The sequence below is a fragment of the Mus pahari genome, chromosome 12 (assembly GCF_900095145.1).
Source record: "Mus pahari chromosome 12, PAHARI_EIJ_v1.1, whole genome shotgun sequence".
NCBI classification, from domain to species: domain Eukaryota; kingdom Metazoa; phylum Chordata; class Mammalia; order Rodentia; family Muridae; genus Mus; species Mus pahari.
This window is the reverse complement of record NC_034601.1, coordinates 24,411,539-24,435,233: the sequence shown is the minus strand read 5'-3', so window position 1 is coordinate 24,435,233 and position 23,695 is coordinate 24,411,539. Positions and strand designations below refer to the sequence as shown.

Here is a 23,695-nt window from a genome sequence, read left to right as displayed (position 1 = left end):
TTAACAAAGGAAATCTAAAAATGCCTAGCATAGACTCTATGGTGTGGGTCACTCTTATGAAGAGTGTCTTGATCAAGCTTGCTAGTTTAGAAAGGAATAGTACAAAAATGTATGGTTTGAGGATTAAAAGGGCACCAGGAAGTGGAATGAAGAGCTAAATCATGTGTTTAAGGATATTAAGTAGAATTAAGGGAGTGGTGACCTGGGGCAAGATCCCACCCAGCTAAGCTTATTGTTTGTGTGTTGCAGTTGAACAAGGGATAGTTATGTTAGGCATTATTATGACATGGTTAATATTTTACTCAGATATAAGGAGATATCATTAAGTGTTAAATTGACAAGAGATGGATTGTGATGGGCCTTCTTAGTTGTCAACTTGACTGTATCTGGAATGAATTACAATCCAGAACTTATAAAGATCTTGTGAAAAGAAATTAAGAAAAGCTTAGGTACAGGCATGGTGGCACATGCTTTTAACCACAGAAGACAGAGGAAAGCAGATCTCTGAGTTTGAGCCCAACCTGGTATAGAGCAAGTTCCACGTAAAGGAAAGTGTAAATCCAGACATGGTGGTACATGCCTTTGATCCGAGCACTCAGGAGACAGAGACATGCAGATCTCTGAGTTTTACGTGAGTCTTCAGAGTCAGTTCTATAACAGCCAAGTTTAGGTAGTGAAGGAAAACATTTAAGGCAGAAATCTGGTGAAGATGTAATTGGACAAGAGGACATGTTCCAGCCCCCCAAAGCACCAGAACTTGTCAGCTTTGGCCACTTGGTTCTGGCTTTAGAATCAAGGATGGAATTTCCCTCTGAGACTAAAGAAAACTGCTGAGGCCAGGTGTCTAGCAGGAGTGTCCCTACATGGAGGCCCAGAAACCCATTGTGTAAATCAAACAAAGTTGTACCTTGTGATGGCAGTTGGATTTGGTAATGTGTAAGAGTCATTCAGGTGGTACTGGTTTTGACGACATGAAGGGATCATGAAGCACAGCTGAGACTTGGCACTGTGAGAAGCTAGGAGATGTCACTGGGGAAGGCACGAAGTTGAAGGCCCAGGAATGAAGGGGTCATATAAAGAAGTTGAAGCTGGGCACCATGAAGAGAGCCTATGGGAGGTTATTGGTGAAAGTGCAGCCCTGGTGCAGCAGACGACCCCATCATTTTGGAGGTGCTAGTATTGTGAGATGACCACCAAGAATAATGACAACAGAAGCTGTGTTCCAGAAGCACTGAAGCCTGGATTGCTTTGGAGACCTCAAGAGGTTAGAGATGCCAGAGCTGTGGGATACCTGCTGAGGAAATCTGTTAATAGGGGGTGGAACCAACCCAAGAGAAAAAAAAACATGTCTGCAGTCTACAAAGCTGAGAGGAGTTAGAAATCAGACCCGGAGATACAGAGTTTGGAGTTTGCATAGCTAGTTTTTTGGCCAGTATTTCCTTGCCATGATGTATCAGAATGGTAATGTATTTCCTGTGATATTGGAAGTATGTCATCTGCTTTTTTAATTTTGATTTTTATAGGTGATTACAGTTAAGAGATAGCATGAATCTTTGAACTGTGAATTTTAAAACATCACGTAGACTGTGATAGATATTGGGAGCTTTCAAGTTGGACTAAATGCATTGCGCATTACTTTATGGCTATAAGCCTATGTGGGCCAGGGAGTGGGATGTGGTGGTTTGAATATGCTTGGCCCGAAGGAAGAGTGACACTATCAGGTGTGGCCTTGTTGAAGTACATGTAGTCTTGTTGGAGGATGTGTGTCACTGTTGGGGTGGGCTTTGAGGTCTCCTAGCACTCAAATTCTACCATGTGTGCAACAGTCTCCTTCTGGCTGCCTTCAGACCAAGATGTAGAACTCTTGGCTCCTCCAGCACTATGTCCATCTGCATGCTGCCTTACTTCCCTCCATGATGATGATGTACTAAACCTCTGAAACTGTAAGCCATTAAATATTTTTTTAACAACAATTAAATATTTTCTTTTATAAAAGCTGCCTTTTCACAGTAATAACACCCTAACTAAGTATTTTTACTTTATCAAGAAGCTGAATTAAGGGATCTTTTTCTTTCTTTCTTTCTTTCTTTCTTTCTTTCTTTCTTTCTTTCTTTCTTTCTTTTCTTTTCTTTTCTTTTCTCTTCTTTTTCTTTCTTTTCTTTTCTTTCTTTCTTTCTTTTTTTTTTTGAATTAAGGGATCTTGCCTTTCAATGAGTACTTCCAAAGTGCTTACATGGCAACTTAGAGAAAAGTATGTCTCTAATTCTCTAAAGGCCAGAAAATTATGTTTTAGAAAACCATGTATTCTGCAAGAAATAGGACTAAGGCACACTTTATAATTAAAAACAAAACAAAACAAACAAACAAACAAAAAAACCAGTGACTCATATTCAAAATGTAGATCTGCCAATCATTTTAGTCAGAAAGTCAAACAGAAATGAGAATCTACTAAATGCTATGTAAGTTAATGAAGTAATTTTTTTCCTTAAGAAAAGTTATGATATGATGTAAGGGACAGATGTATGTACTTACAGTAATGTATAGTTAACTAAATAGAATGGTGCTGAATGCTAAATGACCAAGTATCACAGGGTATAAATTACTTTTGGTTCAAATGTGGATGTGGAATTGGGGAAACATGTTTTGCTGAGGTGGAAATTGAAAGCAAGGCTGATAGAGTAAGGGAGAGTTTATCCAAGCCTATGAGAGCTAGAGAGATAAGCACAAAATATAAAGTGCAAAGGCCTTCTGGCACCAGTGAATAGTGAAGGCGGTCTGTCAAGATAGAAGCACATGATGTTGAAAGGGACTTTCAATATTATGCCTAGAATTTTGACCTGGAAGGCCTTGGATTTTGAGGAAGGCATGATGAGTAGCCCTTGAACACATATTTGAAATAAATCACTTGCCTATTGCCTTCTGCTTCTTTAAATTCTCAGTTCTTTTATAACTTGTATCTCTTTTCAACACATACCTGCTTTCCCAGAGTTTTCCCTTGGCATCTCATTTTCTCTGGTCACAGTTTGCAGCAGGCAAGTCCACTTTTTAAACTCTGTAGATGAATGGATGGTTGTACTGTGGGGAACCACTGAAGCATTGTCTCCAAGGACAAGAGGAATTAAATGGTGTTGAGTGAATGTCACTGATTGCTCTCTGTGAGTTTTGACAAAGGCGGCAAATAGACTATTGGGTTAGAGTAATGGTATTTCCATCTCAGACTCTAGAGGCACACCAACTCTAGCATTCCAGTGGCTCTGGAAATAAGCAGAGACTCTCTTCTGTGCTTATCTCCTTAGGTTATAATACAGCAAAAGGAGACTTAGTGAGATCCATCCTCTACCCTCGACCTCTGAACTTCAAACTGTATAATGATGCCTTCAAGTTCATGGTGTTCCTGGCCTGCATCGGTGTTGTGGGATTTTTCTATGCCCTGGGTGTCTATATGTACCATGAAGTAAGTACTGTGGGTCTTGTCAATCATAGTTTTTCAAGAGCTTGACCTAACTCCAGAAGGTTAGATAACGCTGACTCTAGATTTAATAATTCTGTGAATCAATGCTGTCCAAAGGAATTTTCTTAGACTGGAGAAATGTTCTATGCCTACATCTCCAGCCTGAAAAGACTTGGCTGGAAATACAGCTAGATTGCTGGTACAGTGGTTGCCTAGCATGTAAAAGGCTCTGGGTTTCTTTCCCATAAATATACACTCACAAACAAATACAAAGTACATATGTGTGTGTGTGTGTGTATATATATATATATATATATATATATATATATATATATATATATATTCACATACAGCTAGATTGCTGGTACAGTGGTTGCCTAGCATGTAAAAGGCTCTGGGTTTCTTTCCCATAAATATACACTCACAAACAAATACAAAGTACNATATACACTCACAAACAAATACAAAGTACATATGTGTGTGTGTGTGTGTATATATATATATATATATATATATATATATATATATATATATATATATATATTCACACATATAATTATAGCACCTAGACAGATGTAACAAATGAATTTTTAATTTACATTCATGTTAGATAGCAGGGCTATGAAAGTTTTCCAGAGTGCTGGGGAGATGGGTTAATAGTTAAGAGTGTTTGTTGCTCTTGCAGAGGATCGGGGTCTGGTTCCCCACTCTCACATTGAGTGGCTTACAACTACTGTAGGTCCAGCTCCAGGATATCTGGTGCCCTCTATAGGGAATTTGATCTCTGTTTGCTGTCTGAAGCAGAATCAACCATTTTACCAAGCTGACGTGGGTGCTTCTTTTTACTGGTAGCCAGGGAGGGACAGGCTGTCATTTGTAACCTCTAAGGGTCTTTCTGGTCCCGAGAGTCTGTTCTGCTGTGTATTTCTGTGGCCTCTAAGATATGCTGGGATCCTACCTACCGATGGACTGGTCAAGAAGAAGAGGAGATTATAGGTAAAGCATAGGTCTGAAGCTGGGTGTCGTTCAGGCGGGTAGTGCCCTGTGAAGGTGCAAGGGACCTGGATAGTGGTGGATGATGGCATAATCCCAAGAATTTCTAGTCAATGCTCACGATAGAATCTAATCTCGGATCAATCATTTCAAACTGGCCTGAGGCTGCAGGGAGGTGGCCCTAAGGAGTCCAGTGCATTTGTCACTAGTAGGATGGAATTAGGAAAGACCTAGGCAGAATGTCAAGACCGTTGGCTCCAGAATGTCATGCAGTGTGACAATCTGACCTGGAGAGCAGAAGTACCTATCAGACAAGCAAAGTAAGGTTTAGAACAACCTGGGAGTGAAGGTTTCCTGGACAGAGCGCAACCTGCCATCCACACTACGGCTGGAAGTTGGATCTTAGACTTTGTGGGTCAGATACTTTGACCCCGTGGCAGCGTCTGTCTGCACTGATCCAGGATTAGACAAGTTTGAGTGTGCAGGATCAAAACTCATTGGAGTGAGTAACTGGAGAAAGTAGAGAAGGCAGCGGTTGTAGGAAGCAGATAAATAATGCATCTGGTGGAGGCATATGTCTGCCACAGGAAAAGAATGCAATCTCAGTATTGGCTTCCCCAGAGGTAAGAACACACTGGGATGCTGTGATCTTGGCAACCTCGCTTCCAGTGTTTGTCAGGTCATTATCCCATCCGTCTATGAACTAAGTATGGCTCTGCCCCAGACAGTGAGTTGGACTTCGGACTTCGAGACAAACAAGGATTCAAAACTCTTACACAGCTCATGCGCCCCAGGCAGTTGCTGGTTTGTGAGGCACAGAGATTTAAAAACTAATGTCAAGTTTTGAAATGAACTATTATGACCTAAGACCTGCCTATGTGAGACCCTAGGAGGTCAGACAGTGTGTAGAGATAGGATGAACAGAGGAGAGATGGGTATTCACAAGGTAAACTGAGTGAGAGAAGGTCAGGGAGACTTGGAACAGGGTTGAAAAGGTCTCCTTTGTTGTACAAGAGGAACAACCTATGTATGCTTTAGGGATAGCCCAAGGACCACCTGACCCCACCAAGAAAGTCAACTCACCAGGAATACTATAAGCCAAGGTCTAGGGTTGCCAAGTGTTATAGGAGGCAGCTGGGAGAAAGCAGACAGCTGGAGGAAGGGTGACATCTTGCTCTGCTGGGCTAACCCGTGTGCATCCTTTCCCCTCTCCAGGTTCCTCCGAGAGAAACTGCAACCATGGCCCTGATCCTTCTCACTGCCACTGTCCCTCCTGTGCTCCCAGCTGCGCTGACCATAGGCAATGTGTACGCCCAGAAGAGGTTGAAAAAGAAGAAGATCTTCTGCATCTCCCCACAGAGAATCAACATGTGTGGCCAGATCAACCTCGTGTGCTTCGACAAAGTGGGTTCCCAACTTACCAGGTTGGGGGTTGATGGTTTTGACGCATGGCACAGCGAGGAAGGACCTCAGAGAACGGCTTGCCTAACATTCCTGCTATACAGCTGAGAAACTGAGGCCAGAGGCAGTTACAGAGGAAGGCGGTTTGAGGTCACAGTCTAGACAGCAAACTTGCTGGCTCAGAGGGTGGCAGGGTGGTAATCTCATCATGATTTCCTTTGCCTGCTACAATTTAATACTTTCTGTGCCCGTGTTATGTTTTGAAACAGTCTCTTGCACCAATAATCTCCGTTGCAGGCAAAAACGTGTGGGAAGTTCCATGTCTTAGAAGTGCCTTGTGCGGAACTTACATGAGCAATCTCATTCATCTCCACCTACTGCTTCTTGAAATGACAAAGGTGGAGTGGACAACAGACAGTGGTGACATTGCTGCCACTATTCTTTCTCCTCTTCTTCCAGGCTAGGGAATTATTATACCTGTACTCAAGGTTCTGGAGAGGTGGCATAGGAGAGTGTGTACTGGAGGGGGATGGCTGCCATTGTTGGGGAGTCCAAAATTCCCACCACTCTCTGATAGTAACCAGGAATGAATCCAGCATTAAGCCCTCCTCCGATACGTAGATTCTGGCCTCAGTTTGGACAGGCTGTAGCGCAGTGAGCTTGGCTGGTCATTCCCTGTTTCAGTTCATTGTGTTTGAATAATTAATCAACACTTTGGTCATTTTTCCCCCCAGCAAACCCCCTTTGCAGGCCAGTGTTGTACACAGTGCTTGTAGAGCATCAGGAGTGGCCACCTAGCTCTGGAGAGGTTTAGCAACTAGCCAAGGATGTCTGGAGTATGGGAGTAAGACAACTGTGCTACTGGGAGATGTGTGCTTGGTGGGGCTGTGAGCACACAGCAGCAGGTGCACACCGGTGGCAGGCTGGAGGCCACCTCTGAGCTTAGAGATGACCAGGTCAAAGCACAAGAATGAAAAAGGCGCCCAAACATCTCACAGACAGAAGACCACATAGTAAGGCTAGAAGCTGGATCATCCAGTGAAATGAAGCCAGAGGAATGATGTGGCAAGCTAAGCAGAAGGCTATATCTCAAAGAAGAGCATGAGTTCTTAAAACACATACTATGAGTAATCCCAGCACTTGGGAGGCAGAGGCAGGCGGATATATGAGTTCGAGGCCAGCCTGGTCTACAAAGTGAGTTCCAGGACAGCCAGGGCTACACAGAGAAACCCTGTCTCTAAAAACAAAAACAAAAAAATTTTTTTTTTTTGTAGAATTCTTTTGTTGTTCTTTTTATGGAAACTTTATGATGAGGCTGTTGGTTACTTGTCAGTATGGCCAAACACTTCAAAGCAGCAAGTGAAAGGAGAAGAGGTTTGCTTTGCCTCAAGGGGGTGTCCCCACACAGCTGGAGCACACCAGGAAGCAGGGAGCTAGACTAAGAGTGGAGGCAGACTGTAACCTTCAAGATCTGTGCCCAAAGGCTCAAAGACCTTCTGAAACAGCGGCCCCAAACATTCAAACACACAGCCCTGTGGGGGGGGGGTTAACCTGTAGGGAGGGTTAACATTTAAACCGTAACAGAGGGCATCAGGGAGAGATAAAGAGGGACGGGGAGAGTTGAAGGGAAGCTGCACAAGACCTGGTCATGCTGCCTCAGGGGAAGGCAGGCAGCCTTCTCTCTCTCTCTCTCTCTCTCTCTCTCTCTCTCTCTCTCTCTCTCTCTCTCTCAGCAAAAAACGGTGCTCATTCTCCATTAGAAAGGAACTGGACTGTTAGCCGAGCAGCAGTCTGACTTTAGCCTCATGGTCAGATTTTTTACACCCTGCCCATTTTCTGAAAGAATCTTTTCTTACACACCCAACAGCCTCAAAAGCATCTGTACTACAGGAGGGCGATTTACAAACCGTGTCCCTTACATAAACCGTGTCCCCGCCGGAGGCTGTTACTTTACTTCCAATGTAACTGTTTTCTCTGCATCCTCATGCCATCCTCTGCTAGATAGCCAGAGGGGCTGCCAGTCCACCCGCTCGGCCGAATCCCATAAAGTATGGCAGTGTGCAGCTAGAACACCTGATGGGGCATGGCAAAATGAGGACACTAACCCTGAGTTCAGAAATAAGTGTCTATCACTATGTCAGTCAAAAGCTTGGACTACAATCATCTCTAAGTTCCTTTTCTAGCTTTACATTATAGAACGCTTATAAACACCATGTTAATCTAGAACACCCCACCGTTAATTTCCAACCAGCGTTCTATCACCGGGCTTCTGAGCGTATTTGTTTTTGTATGCACACCTCCCCCTTCTCATCTGAGAGACAGATTCTCTATTCAATTCAGCCTGAGCTTGGGTTGAACGTTATGATAGAGGTTTTTCCTTTGCTAGTCTATTCTCTTTAGATTAGAACTTTAATTGAAACTTCATTTTTTTTTCTATCTGAGGTTATTTTTGTCATGAGAGGTTAATTTTAAATAGAGAGGTAACACGGTCTCGTTGCTCTTACCCTGCTGCCAAATCACTCTATGTTCATGCTCAAAACATGGATGCTTAAAAGCGTAACCTCCCAACAAAAACATTTCAGCTGGAATTAAGCTGCTAATTCTTTCTGAAATGGAACAACCCAAGGGGATTTGGGTGGTTGAACATGCAGGCAGGTTGGTACTTTAGAGAAAGCAGGATAGAAAATGTAACAAATTGCTCCTTTACAAAAGTCACCCTTGAGGAATGGTTCCTCTGAGCCTGCTGCCTCTCTTTGGGAACTGAGTGAACTCAAGAAAGAAGGATTCTTTAGTTCTTTTTATTTGGAGAGCTAGAGAGTGGGCTTTTTCTTCCCACATGCCTGGCAGAACTCACCAACATGATGGCTGGTGAATGGCAGAACTCACTAACATGATGGCTGGTGGATGAAGGTTGTCTGGACCTTGATTCAGTCTTCCAGCCTGTGGACCACTGTCTCCTGGTGGGATATAATTGTCTGATTCTCTACCGTTTAATCAGTTGTCAGGAGGAGAGCCTTGGAAGCTCGTGCCTGTAAACCGCCATGCTGATATGCCGCGATGACAGATGATGCCATCCAATAGGAAGCTAGGAAACTCAGTGTTTTATAAGCCAGTGGCTTTAAATAGTGCTTGCGGGAGCTGCTAGTATCTGTATTTAGGAGTGTCCTGTCTGCCTGATGTGTTCTGGAACAGCAGCAGCCACTATCCTCACTCTGGGCAGGTGCAGAGTGGTTAGCCTAAGGCTGTCAGACCACACTAACATGCAGCTAACGAATAACTGGGACATGAACATACTATAGCAGACTCGGTTCTGTATGCTTTCTTGTTACATTGACTGACAAATGTTTTCCTATAATACAGAGCATCAAATGACTATTTTCCTCTTAATCTGACAATAAAACTCACTCACAGGCATTCATTAATATTTATTGTTAGCATTTCATTTCTGTCTGTGGGCTGAAAGTTCTTTACATTACGATCTGAATGGTTACTATAGTGGCCATAGTTTTAGAAAATTATGATGAGCCAAAAGGAAAAGGATGGACAAGCTGGTCTTGGAAAGAGAGGGGGAAAAAAAAAACCCAACAAATTCTGTTTTGAAAAGACAGCGGGTGTCCACTGCGGAGTCAGCTGTGAGGTGGCTCTTGCTGAATTTTCACTTATGGGGCTTCTCAGTGACAGCAACAGCAGACAGGACAACAAGCAAGCAGAATCACACAAAGCTCTTGCACAGTGTCATGTAGAAGCTGGAACCTCCTGGGGATGCTGCACTAACTGAGGATGCTCAGAAACAAGGTTTTCGATAACTGGATATGCTGTAGTTTCTTGGAAGCTTGAATTTTGTTTAAATCATGATATCAAAGCTTTAACTATTCTGCTTAAAAAAAATCAATTACAACTTTTTATTCAGACAGGAACTCTGACAGAAGATGGGCTGGACCTCTGGGGGACTGTCCCCACTGCTGGCAACTGGTAGGACCCTAAGATGGGAGGTCTGGTGGTAGGTTCCTGTGGTGATATTCAAATCCACCCTTGCCAAGCTTGGGGAATAAGATTCACACTGGTTCCCAATTATTTTAATTCATTTAATTAGATGTGCCCCCAAGTTAGACAAAGAAAGTCGATCTGCAAATTCAATGTGAAATAAATGGGAGAGAATGAGGGAGATGGGTAAAGAGCCAAATGAATAAGACAGAGAATCAAGGCATGGAACCAGGACCATACTTGATTACAGATCACAAGGCTTCCTGGGTGGCTGGGCAGACAGTTGTGTTCAGAGACCCAGAAAAGGGCTCCATTGACTCCCGGTGGAGTTCCCAGGCTAATGGGATGAAGATGTGTGAGTGCACCCACCTTCAATGGGTAACACAGGCCATGGAAATTATGACTATAAAGACAGGAAAATCAGGATGGAGACAGAACAATAAAATTGCTTGATGTAATATACAGCCCTGATTTTTTTTTTATGACACATGATGATTGAAGATAGAAAGTCATTTTGAATTTTAATGCATTAAGGATGACTCTCTGAAAATGATGGCATGTGAGGGAGATTTCAAAGCACACCTGGTTACAAATTGTACAGACCTGGGCTAAAGGCTGTCATGGTAAAACAAAGGAGGTAGCCATACAGATACATACCTCAGAGCAGAGCAGGAGAGGGGAGGGAGAGAGGTCCTAGCTTCTTCCTGCAGGGCTGAGGTGTGCCTTTATGCCTTCTAAATGGTGATGGCCTCCACTCTTCAGCTTTGATCACCTTACTTCGGCTGTAAAGAGTGGCTGAGGCAGCTGAAGATTAGGACAAATAGTCAGGCAAGCTTCACCCAGCTAGTGAGAGGGTTAGCTAAACCCTGAGCACAGGGCAATGTCACGAAAGATGGCTCAGGCTGAGCACAGGGAACAGCTTGATTTCTAGCTCTCTTCATGGTCCTGGCTGTTCAGACGTACTGATTAGGCCTTTGTCTAGAGGATCAGAGTGCCTATGATCCAGGGCAATGAAGGAAGAAGATGGTCCTCGCACTTGCCACTCCCATCTTCCTCCCTTGCCCCTAGTACGCTGATGCTTTGAGGAGTAGAATCAACTAAACATAATCACTGTTCAGCTCAAAACTAAGAGGGGATGAAGGTCAATAATTCCAGGGTATATTGCTAATGAGGAGAAGAAGCTCCAGCGACAGGATGTGTAGATTAGAAAGAAGTTTCTAGAAACAGTGTTAGACTCCAAGGAACTGAGTAATGAAAATCAGTTCAAAGCCTCTGCTTGCTTTCAGTTTCTTGGATCACCAAGCAAACTTCTTTCTTCCCCAGCTCCCTCACAAATCCAGAGATCTCTTGCTTAGGATATGTGACTGTTCAGAGAGCTCCGTGAGTTTACATGCAACATCACAAAAGCCCATGTGATTAGATTCAAGTCTCCTGAAATTTGTTTTTTGGTTGACCGGTGGCCATCTGTATCAAAGGGGAAATCCATCTCCAACTCAAAGAAGGGTTATGCAAACATTACTATGCAGGTAGAATGCTGTAGCTGAAAAATAAAAAATCCCAAGTGAGCAGAGGACCATGAGTGGAAAAATCCCTGAACAAGCAGAGTCAAAAGCAAGAGGTTTAATCTGCCTCTGGAATCAGAACACGAGGGATACTGGTAAGATCAGCAGCTGTAAGGTGAGATAGAACTAGATCAGGTATGATGTCTTTCACCCAAGAAATCTGTATGCAGCTCCAAGTACATAGGTACAGAAAATAAGTATACAGACCAAACACTTATTGATAATGAATTATCAATTTATTTTAAACCCATGCTTTATATGACAGCAGGAACATGTGAAAAGTCTTTGTTTTCCATCACCAAACCATCATGTTCTGTAGCTGAAAGTTTTCTGTGTATAGTACAAACCCTGCAGCTTATAACCTAACAGTAGTCTATGTTCTGAGCCAATGTTTTCTGGGCATTGTTCTTTGATTCTGCCAGCTGTACTGGTGTGCACTGTATAGAGGCTGGGCATGTTATGTATTCAGAACTTCAAGGCTACAGTGAAGACATGGGAGGTAGCATGGGTTGTAAAACATTTTAGATTCGTTACACATTTGATTTTGAATTAGTCTGTGGTGGTTGACATTCAGAAACATTTACTGTAGCCATAATTTTTGCAGCCCCCATGTTCATTCATTCAGTCCCATATGGGCTGCTCCCAGAGTTTAAGAAGCAGTGGTATAGACTATAGAAAAGTCACTGAAGAAGTTAAAGGTTAGAGGTTGGAGGTTGGAGTCAGCCAGCCAGGGTGCTGCCATGGTAACAAATAAGAGGCAGGGCATGCAAATAACTTGATTGAAAATTTTAACTTTATCTTTTAAACCAGTTTCCAGGCAGTCCACAGCTTTGCCTCAGGTGAGGCTGTGCCCTGGAGCCCACTGTGTGCAGCCATGACTAGCTGCCACTCCCTGATCCTTCTTGACGGGACCATCCAAGGAGACCCTTTGGACCTCAAAATGTTTGAAGGCACTGGTTGGGTAAGGTGATGGTTATATCCATTAATCAAGTGAAGAAACCTTTATTAGCCGAACTGGATCTTTTTAAATTCAGTTACAAATCTAGAAAATGGTCATACTTTATCATTAATCATTGTTATAAATGAATAATCATTATAAATATACATACTTTTACCAAATTTACCAGAATAGATTCATCATACAACATGATAGGATTTATAATGACATTTTTCAAACATGATGTACTGACCTTTCTTATCCTTCTGCTTTGTAAATAGTCTTTTTAGTATGTATATATCATATTGCACGTGTATGCAATCTAAGTCCCATGTACGGCAGAAAACATGCGATACTTGGCTTTCTGAGCTTGGCTTATTTCATTTAACGTGGTCTCCTATTTCATCCACTTTTCATTCCAAATGACGTAATTTTATTTTTATGAATGAATAAAGCCCCACTCTGTAAGTATGCCACAGTCTCCATATCCACTTATTTACTGGTGGACACTTGGGCTGATTTTCTATCTTGGCTGTTGTAGGCTGGGCCATAGTAAACATGACATAGAGTTGTAATTTTTTTCAGCAACCTTGGTCATAATTTTCATAGTAGCTGGACGGTTTGCATTGCTGCCGACAGTATGTAAAGGCTCCTGTTTCCCTGAGTCCGTGTCAGCATTTGTTGTGGCTTGCTATCTCGATTACAGGCTCTCTTCACTCGGATAGTTCCCTTGGATAAGCAGAAGCTTGTTAATGTCCTATCGTTTCATGTGTCAGTTCTTGCTATTTCCTGAGTGGTTAGAATCATTTTTTTTTTTTGAAAATCCATACCTGAATCTTTGTCTTGATGTGTTTTCCCCTAGTAATTCTAAAATTTCAGGTCTTACATTAAAATCTTTGATGTATTTTGAATCAATATTTTCACCAGATAGGCAATAAGAATCTAGTTTTATTTTACATGTGCAGATCCAGGTTTCCAGCACCATTAGTTGGAAAGGCTGTTTTTTTTCCGGTATATGTGTGTGTGTGTGTGTGTGTGTGTGTGTGTGTGTGTATCTCACATATGTGTATATCATATATGAATACACATACACACATACATATATGCATATACTCAACTTTCAGTGGGATGTGACTGGTTTATCACTATATCTTGTCTATTTCCTTGGTCTACATTCTGTGTTTGTGTTAGTATCATGCGGGCTTTGTTACCATGTCTGTAGTATAATTTGAAATCAGCTGTGGTGGTGACACCTCTAACATTACTTTCCTTGCTTTGGATTGTTTTGGTTCTCTGTGGTCTTAGGTGCTTTCATATGAATTTTAATATTGTATTTCTTCTAGTTCTGTGAAGAACATCTTTGGAATTTTTATGGGACTTCTCTTTTGGTAACATGGCAATTTCTATAATATGGATTCTGCCAATCAATGAATGTAGGAGACCTATCCATCTTCTAGTGTCATTTTCTATTGTGTTCAATGATGCTTAAATGTTTTTATTGTAAAGGGTTTTCACATCCTTGGTTAAACTTATTCCCAGCTATTTTTATTATTTTGAGCAATACATCAGTTTATCTAAGTGTATTTTATTTAGAGAGGAAAAAATAATCTTTCACATTTGCAAGTGATATGGACTATTTAAGTCTAGATTCAGAAGACAGTTATACTTACCCTCTTCAACTCTAATTTTCAGCTATTAGTGGAAAGTGATTATTAAAGAACAAATCATTATTCTTTAATACTTTCATTAACCCTCAGTATCTTGAGTCATATTTATTAAAAACATATATTTGGAATCATGTAGTTTGCTTGTTAACACAGAAAATTAATACGCATCTCTATAGAGTCAGAGTATATTTTTTAAAAGATCTATACTAATTTTTCTGCACAATAAATTTTGTAAACTAATATCTACTAAATAAAACTGAACAGTACAGCAGGGTTAGCCTCTATACATAGCAATAAAGTGCCAAGAAGATCTGAGATAATTTTGGACAGGCACCTCAACTGTTTTCTATATGCAAATGAGCTCTGAGGGAGGGAAGACAGCCTGGCTGCACCCTAAGACTCCAGACACAGAGAGGGGGAAGAACAAGCTTACTGGTCGTTCAGCAGCAGCAGTTACACTTCTGCGTAGAAAAGTCAGAAAAAGCTTCACTGTGTCGTGACAAGTTGTTACAAAGTTTAATACTTTTTTCATAAAGCTTATTTTTAATTATTAGATTTTCTATGTAGATTGCCATTAGTACTTCAGAATTTTGTACAAAGCGTCGTCGGTATGCTTTGAAGCCGTTACAGATGAGATCGCTCTCTGGCTTCCTTCTTGCTGCTGACATACAGAAGAGCTCCTGCAATTTGTTTGTTGATTTTCCGTCCTGCTGCTTTGCTGAAATCCTTCATTACATCCGAAGGTTTTATAGCAGAGGCATTTAGGCACTTAAGTCTAGGGATATGTCATCTGCAAACAGGGGTAATTGGGCTTCTTTCTATTTGAAATCCCTTCATTTTTCATTTTCATTCCTATTCTGGCTAAGACTTCAAGCACTGCATTGAGAAGAGTTGAAAGAACAGCCCCCGCGGTCTCATTTTTCCTTTGCTAGGAGATTCAGTCTTCCCCATTTGCTCTCATGCTGGCTGTATGCTTGACATTATGGGGGTCTCTGCAAAGACTAGAGCCAGAGGGAATGTAGAGCCAGGGGAAGTGAGAAGGAAATTCACTTCGACATGACCCAGTAGCCAGTGAAGTTATAAACTTCAAGATTCTGACGCCAGGTGGATTATTTTAGGGATATTTAAGTACAACATCATCAGATAAAAAGCTTCTTGGCAATAATTAACTCAATCTGTAGTGCACAACAAAGCTTGAGGCATGATTACATCAAAATTCTTGTAAAATACAAGTTACCTCTTCCATAAGGATGGGCTTTATACATTAACTAAGCAAGCAGACTCAAGGTAAACACGCTCACGATGAAGGTCTGGGGGAGGAGAGCGTTATAGATTGATTGAGATAAACAAACTCAATATAAGAGTCCAGGGCAGCTAGGGGAGGTGGGGGAGCCAAGGGAGCACACGGAGGTCACCAGGCTATTAACCTCACTCTTTCCCAGGTTTCCCTAGTGCTTATCTGTGAGCACGAGGGCCCACACAGCTCCTACAGTCATAATAGCCATTATTTTGCTTAAGTGTATTTGTTCTGTTCCTAGATGCTTCAGAGATGTCATCACATGCTAACCTCTGTCAAAGGTCTTTTCTGCATCTATTGACACGATAAGTGATTTCTGCCTCCAGTCCATCTAGGTCTTTGATGTTTAATGATCCGTATCTGCCTAACTGCTCTTGCATCTTGGAATGAAACAACTTCCTTAAGGTTATATAATCTTTCCAATGTCTCAATTGGTTTGGTTTACAAATATTTATTGAAAAATTTTGAAAGCACACATTGTCAGAGAAATCGGCCTGTAGCTGGGTAAACGCTTTAGTGGCTCCTCATACACTGACAGGGTATAGACCTAGGTTATGTCATAGACCTAGCTTGCTTGGGCTCCCTTTATTTTGATTGTATGGGATAATCTGAGGCATACAGGAGTCTGTGCTTTAAAGGCCTGGGGAAATGTGGCAGAGAATTAATCTGCTCTCAGCTTCCCTTTACTGGGAGGCTTTTTGTGTCACTGTTAAATTTTATTGATTTTCATAGTAAGCTGCTTATATGTTTGCATTCTCTTGATTTAACGTTGCTAGGTCATATGTGTCTAAAAGTTGACCTATGCCTTCTAGATTTGCCAGATTCTTGGAGTGTGTGACTTGAAAATATTTACTGGTGATCAGATTTCATTAGAATCTGTTGTAATCTCTCCCTTTCCATGTCTGCTTTTCTTCATTTCGATCTTCTCTGTCAGTAGGTTTGACTAAGGTTTTATACGACCTGTTATTTTTTTTTTCAAAGAACCAATGCTCTGATTTATTTTAACTGTCCTTTGATCTTCATTTTATTGACGTCAGCCCTAACCTTATCATTTATTTCTATCTACTGCTTTTTTGGTTTTGGCTTATTCTTGCCTTTCCTTCCTTCCTTCCTTCCTTCCTTCCTTTCTTCGTCCCTCCCTCCCTCCCTCTCTCTCTCTTTCTTTCTTCCTTTCTTTCATTCTTGGTTTTCTAATAGGTAAACTACTCAATTATGTATTTGAGTGTTCCCTGATTTTTAATTGATTATATTATTTATTCACTTTACATCCCGATTACAGCCCCATAGCTCCTCCTTTCCTCCCAGTCTCACCCTTACAAATATCTCCTGTCATTACCCCTCTCTCCTCAGAGAAGGGGAAGACCCCCTTGGGTATCACCCCACCCTGGGAAATCCAGTTACTGCAGGCACATTCTCTCCCACTGAGGCCCAACTAGGTAGTCTGGTTATAGGAAGGGAAGCCATTGGCAGGCAACTGAGTTAGAGACAGCCTCCATCTGCGGTTGTTAGGAGCCCCACATGACCATGCTGCACATCTGCTACAAATGCGTAGGGGGCCTAGGTCCAGCTCCTGAATGCTGGTGGTGATTTAGTCTCTGTGAGACCACATGGGTCTAGGCTAGTTAACTCTGTAGGTCTTCTTGTAGTGTCCTTGACCCATCCAGCTTGTCCAACCCTATCCCTGACTTCCACAAGACTCCCCGAACTCCTCCTGATGTTTAACTGTGAGTCTCTGCATCTGGTTTCACCCAGTGCTGGATGAAACCTCTCAGGAGGCAGTTTTGCTAGGCTCCTGGCTACAAGCACAGCAGAGTGTTTTCCCTGATTTTTAAGTGTTAAACCCTCACTAACTCATGTCTCTTAGAACTAACTCTGCAATGTTCTAAAAGTTCCAATAAGTCATGTTTTAATTTTTATTGACTCTAGGAAGTTTTGGTTTCCTCCCTGACTTTTTTCAGTGACACATTGGTCCTTCAAAATGGTATTATTTATTCCCCACGCATCTGTGTAGCATTTCTTGCTATTGATTTTTTGCTTTATTCTACTGTAAGCTGATAAGATTTAAGAAAATGTATTTTTTTCAAGACTTGGTTTATGGCACAAAATATGATCTGTTTTTTGAGAAAGTTCTATGGGCTGCTAACAGCAATGTATATTCACAGCTGAGAGGTAGAGATTTATGGTACTGTTGAACAGTGAGCTTTCTTTGTAGATTTTTCTGACCATGGTGTTTTATTTATTGATGAGAGTAAGAAATTGAATCGACACAGTATTATCATATAGGGAACTGTCTTTTTAAGTGTGTTTTATGTAATTAGGTACTCCAATATTGAATCTATATCTTTAAATTTTTCACCTTCACCTTCTTTCTTAAAACAGATTTTCTTTTAGTAACATCCTCTATCTCTTCTTATTCATTTTGGTTTGAAATCTACTTTGTCAGATATGGCTAATCCTGCTTCTCTTCTGCATCTACTTGATGCAGGATATATAATTTCCCATTCCTTGATTTTTTTTTTCAGTTTTCCTGTGAGGTTACCAATGAAATATGTTTCTTGCAGCCAGAAAATAGTTGGATCTTATGTTCTGATTCAATCAGCTGGTCTGTGTCTTTTAGTTAGAAAGTTGTGACCATTAGTATTCAGGATTATTATGGCGATACACTTGCTATTTCCTGTAGTTTTGTTTATTCTTCTTCTGGATTCAAGTCTTGGCAACAAGTGCTCCACCTGCTGAGCTACCTCCCCGGCCTCTAAATTAATCTCTTCCTTCATTCATCTGCTTGTTTAACTCTTCAGGAAGTCACTGAACATTTTTCAAAGTAGGGCTTTGAATCATTTGTTTGGCATTTCAGTGACTTGTTAGGGTTTTTTATTTTTTGTTCTTGTTTTTGGTTGTTTTTGTTTTGTTTTCAGTATTTAGGAGCGCTAAGCTTTGGGAGGTGCCTTGCTTTGTTTTGCCTGTGATCTGCAGGCCTGTTTGGATAGATGCATCTTTTGGTCTTCTCCCATCTTTCGTGCATGTTGTTTCCCCGTGGGTCTTCCTCCTGAATGGTTTTCTCTTGAGTTTATGATCTCTACTATTTACACAAAAGAAACCAAGGACAGGGAGTGATTTGTCAACAGTAAGATGATAGAGAAAATAAGAGTTAGGTACATCATTCGCACCCACAATCAAGTAAGAAATAACAGAGCTATTGGGAGCACAAGGTCATTGTTTAAATGTTATTAAGAGTGGAGATAGTGACAAAGAAGAAATGAAAATACGAAGATGTTAAGTAGAAGGAGGAGGAGGCAAAGCACAGAGGGTTAAGCTTTGAGAAATAAGAGAGAACGGGAAGGAATAGTTGCAGACAAAGAATAATCACAAAGTCCAATCACGTGACATCAAAACTGAACCGGAAAAAATAGCAAAGCAAAAAATAAATAAATAAATAAATAAATAAATAAATAAATACAGATAGGAAAATAGCAGTCAAGTGTTTTTCATTGCTGGGATAAATGTAGACTCCCATACCTCTTGTTTACACTTGAAGCATGCTCTGCTGGTGGGAAGGCAGCTGTTAGCTGTCTAGTGCTCGGATAGCGTGGAGCAGGATGCCTCTTTGCAGTTCGCTCTGTGTGTCTCTTCCTTGGACTGCTGAGTTCCTGTGTGGGCATGGCTGAAGAGCCGTTCCCTGCTGCTCACAGTGTCCCTGGCCCTCAGCGTGAAGTGTCCTTTCATCTCTGCTGTGCTGGTTGGTTACACTTTCCTCTGTATATTTCAGTCTCTAAAACAGATGCAGACACATGCTTGTACTTTCTTTTGCAGTTGGACATCCTTGGGTTTCCAGAGTTCAGGATGCTTTTCTGCCAGTCTATGCAAGTTTGTGTTCAAGTCAACTGTGTTTTCTCGTTCATGGAACTTGTAGATGCAGTCAGACATTTAGTAGAGTGAGTAAGTAGGCTTTGAGATTTGGAGATGTAATAGTGCTGAATAGTCTGATCTCTCTGATTTTATGGTTGGTGGTCACCACATCATGAGGTTCTGTATTAAAGGGTGGTATGTGAATACTCTTTAGATGAATTCTGCTCTTATCCTAACAGGATCTGTCCACCTTTTTTTCAAACATGTACAACAACATGTACAACATGGTATAGGAATCCATAAATTCATAATTTGGGGAAGTGCTTATTAAACAAAATTAAATTTAGTGTTTGAATGGGGATCTTCTTTAATACACTGTGGTTCATTTTGAGTATTCAAGAGAGGATATGACATGCAGTATTCACCTAACATATTTGACCCAAAATCTTTCTAGATAGACTATAACATGATACCAATGTGCCCAGACAGCCTTGAAGAAACACTAGCCTAAATAAGACCCCCAAATATGCCTAACAAACACTTCCATTATGAATATGCAAGTAAGAAACTGAGTTATTAATTTCAGTTGTTCTTAGTTGATTTAAATTTAAGAAGACACAGTGGGCTGGTAGCTACTGTGTTACAGAGTAGAAGGTCATACATCAACATGCACAAGCCTTGTTCAAGCTAGTTTTATTTTCTGAGCTAAGTGTGAATGACAGTTGAGGGGCAGAAATCATAAACCTGTTCTGGATCTGCTGTGACAGTGAAAATTGCTTCCCACCCATCCCTGGATCTAGAATGAAGACTGGAAGACTCCTATCCCCTCTGTGCATTTGAGATAATTATGCCTCCTTTGCAGATTTGTCCGCGTCCTGAGATTGTGAAGGACTTTGGGCACTGTAAAGGGTCAGACAAAAAGTGAGTTTTCATTAATAAGCCTGTTGGTTAGCAACACTCTGCTGATCTCTTAAAAAGAGGCTACAAAGACACTTCGGTAATGTGTAAAAAGGCAGAAAGGGGCTGGGGAGAAATCTTAGAAAACTGCTTGCCTTGCAAACACAAGGATGTGAATTTTTCTCCATTAATTTAATTATTTATTCATTTTCCATGCCAATAGCTGCTCCAATTCCCAGTTTCCCCTCCTCCCCCCTCACAGAGTCTGTCCTCCTCTGACAGTGTGGTGGCTTCCCACCCCGGCACATCAAGTCTCTGCAGGGTTAGGTGTATTCTCTACCATTGAGGTCATATAAGGCAGCCCAGTTTGGGAACAGATTTCACAGACAGGCAGATTATCTGAATTTAATTCCCAGAACCCAGGTAAAAAAAGATGAATATGGTATCATGCACTTGTAATCCTTGTAACTTTGTAATCCATGGAACTTTTGGGCTTGTTGGCCAAATAGCCTACTGAATCTAAGCCCTGGGCTCCAATGGGAGACCCTGTCTAAAACACATGGTGGATGCTGCATGTGCCTGCCTACAAACTTGGGTACTCATGAGAGTGTACACACACACACACACACACACACACACACACACACACACACACCACAGAGAAACACAAATCTAATTGTAAATTAATGGGAACAAGTGGTTGCCAGAACATGGAACACACCTCACAAAAAACTATTGCAAAGATGAATAATGGGAACTTTTGGCTTCCTAGAAATCCAGTGCTTAAAATGGGGAAACTTGGCATAAAGAGAAATTCCTAAAATCAGTCATTTGGGATGAGAATGTTGACATTGAGGAAGGCATAAAGACAAAGACAAAGTAATGTCCAGTTGCATGAATCTTAATGAAGGAAAATCAATGTACTTCCTAATGATCAGAGTTCTTCCAAACACCAGCAGAACTGGTGCCGAGTTGACCAGCAGCCATTGTTTCTACATGTGACTTGGATTCTGATTCTAGTAATGCCTCCTTCTACCCGCACAGAAGACAGACAAATCGGGATCTTGTTTGAGAACATGAATCTTTAGTACCACCTCTGTAAGAACTGTCAAGGTGGTCTATCTACCTCTAAAGAAAGCAGTTTTCACTAAGATTTAGCCTAGGTCTGGTGGACCCTTGAGCTAAGTATCTTTGTTAGCTAGGAACCTTTTAAGCATAAAAGGGAAGGGACAATCTCCTGGTTAGATTATTAAGACAAATACAGTAAATTTCTTTCCAATATCGGTTAATATTGATTTCTCAATACTATTGATGTCTATATTTCGATGTTTTACCCAATGAATAAAATCCATTTTCAAATGTGCTTTCTAATTTGGTCGTAGCCAACTTGCTAGCTTTCTAGCTGACTAAATTAGACTAGTAACACAAGTGTAACATAAAAATGTGCTTTTGTGTTCATCTCAGGACCCAGCTGTGAGCTGCTGTGCTCAACGCTAGAGAGCATAGCCGTTAGGAAGAAGAGATGCCCGATGGCCTGCACGTTCCCATCCACTTTAATGGATTGACTGTATTTCTGCCTCCTTGACATATTTTCTGACAAAGTCCTTATTGTCAATAAAAACAACACAAATTTGAAAGTGATGGCATTTAAGTAAATACCTGGGACGAGAAGCCCCATGAAAAGCCTTTTGAAAAATATCAGCACAGTGTGCAAAAGAAAAATATTTCTTCATATTTGTCTCCAAGGAATCTTATAAATGTTTCATTTTGTAACAGAATATGGAAGAAAGCCAAGAGGCCTCCTGCAAATTTGGCATGGCAGATTCAAACACAGTCATAAGACCAGGACCGAAAGCCAGCCAGGTATGATTTTCTTCCATAGGTCATGTGTTTCTTTCCCCTAAACACTGGAGAAACATCTCTGGTTTTGCACACACTGCACATTTCTCCCGTTTAGCTTTATCCTAATAAATTCCATAACTAGCCTGGCCATGCCTTCAGCCCTGACTACGCTCATTAGTGTTTTCAGCAAATAACTCGGTGAGTGTCCGTGAGCGCCGGAGCACTAGGCCAGACTTCACAATGAGCCTGCTGGGTTCTGCATGGGAAGAGCACACAGTGGTCAGGAATCAATACAAGTGCAGGTCAGTGCAGCATGCCCTGCCAAGTGCTGTAATAAAGGCTTACAAACAAGCTGTGGGAGCCCAGAGCTGGGAACCAGTAGTGTTTCTGGGAAAAAAAGAAGCATCGCATCCAGAGGATGGCCTCGAAGGAGATTAGGACTTCTCTGGGCAGCCACGGGTGAGCGCTTTTGAGGCCAGATAAACTTATCAAGGGAGTCACCCTTGAGTAGGCCAGAAAAAGGCAAGCAGTGTGGTGTATATAATTTGCCATGATGTGGCTGGGCACATTGGAGGGTATGGGCCCTTTGTTTAGTGCGTATGCATCTGTACTGCTTGAAGGCTTTTCAGTCTCTTGCCTTTGATGTCCTTGCAGAGTCCTGTGGACAGCATCACCATCTTGCGCCAGTTTCCATTTTCCTCAGGCCTACAAAGGATGTCTGTGATAGCTCAGTTGGCTGGTGACCTTCACCTCCACGTCTACATGAAGGGCGCGCCGGAAATGGTGGCCAGGTTCTGCCGCTCTGAAACGGGTACTGACATTTTGTTGCTTGTTTGTTTTTGTTTGTTTTTTCCTCTTTCAAGAGGTAAAACCCTTCTAAAGGCCAAACATAGAAAGCAAACTTCTGCATCGCCATAACAAAGCACACAAAGACATAAACTACCACAGCCAGTGTGAGTGACAGTGGCACGGGTGATCCTGTGAGGCAGACAGGGAGACTGGAACATACAGACATAGAGAGTAAGCATCCAGATGTCATACAAACAGAAGATACAGCCACAGTGGGGCATCAGGGCAGAATATGTATAGCAAAACCACAGGGGTGCATGGACTAGAGGGGGAAGGTAAAATTAAGGAGCTCGGAGAGAAAACCTAGGGTGAGGTAGAACAGGGTTTCCTGTCAGCTCAAGGCAAAACTGGCTCTGCTATTAGGAACTGAGACAAAGCAATGGAAAGGAGATTTTGTGTGTGTCTGTGTGTGTGTGTCTCTCTCTCTTTTTGTGTGTGTGCTTCTGTGTATCTGTGTGACTGTAGGGACCACAGAAAACCTGTGGGAGTCAGATCTCTCCTTCCACCATGTAGGTCCCAGACCTGACACTCAGGTCTTCAAGCTTGGAATCTTGTACCCACTGAGCAATCTCCCCATCCCAGGGGAAGTTTTTAAAATTATTGTCTTTCTTTTTTTTGAAAATTGATTACTTTAAAGCACTATCTCAAATTATGATTTCCTCTCTTTGAACCATTTCCCAGTTCCTCACCGTCTCACTCCTGTCTGGATCCTCATGCTTTCTGTCTCTTGTTAGAAACAAATGGATATCTCAGAAGGAAGAGAAAACCAAACAAACCAGAATAGGAGGAAACAAACAAACAAACAAGAAAAGAGAGCCAAGGAGAAAGCATGTGGAACACTTATAGATGCAGACACAGGAATCTTATAAAAACATACAACTGGAAGCCACAATAAATAGACAAAGGACCTGTAAGGCATTTTTTGATACATTATGAGACAGAGAACCTTCAGGGCTGCTGTTGAATTCA

At 41.6% G+C, this 23,695-nt stretch overlaps 1 protein-coding gene across 3 annotated transcripts in view; it reads left to right on the top strand.

Annotated features, from left to right (window-relative positions):
• Atp13a5 (ATPase 13A5) overlaps positions 1–23,695 on the top strand; it is a 133,471-nt gene that overhangs the window by 56,905 nt on the left and 52,871 nt on the right. For all 3 annotated transcript variants that reach the window (XM_021209413.1, XM_021209412.1, XM_029544504.1), the window contains 6 exons: positions 3,297–3,454; positions 5,660–5,848; positions 9,756–9,817; positions 12,202–12,352; positions 21,812–21,898; positions 22,532–22,688. In XM_021209413.1, the coding sequence (XP_021065072.1) occupies positions 3,297–3,454; positions 5,660–5,848; positions 9,756–9,817; positions 12,202–12,352; positions 21,812–21,898; positions 22,532–22,688 (804 nt within the window). The remainder of the gene's footprint in view (positions 1–3,296; positions 3,455–5,659; positions 5,849–9,755; positions 9,818–12,201; positions 12,353–21,811; positions 21,899–22,531; positions 22,689–23,695) is intronic.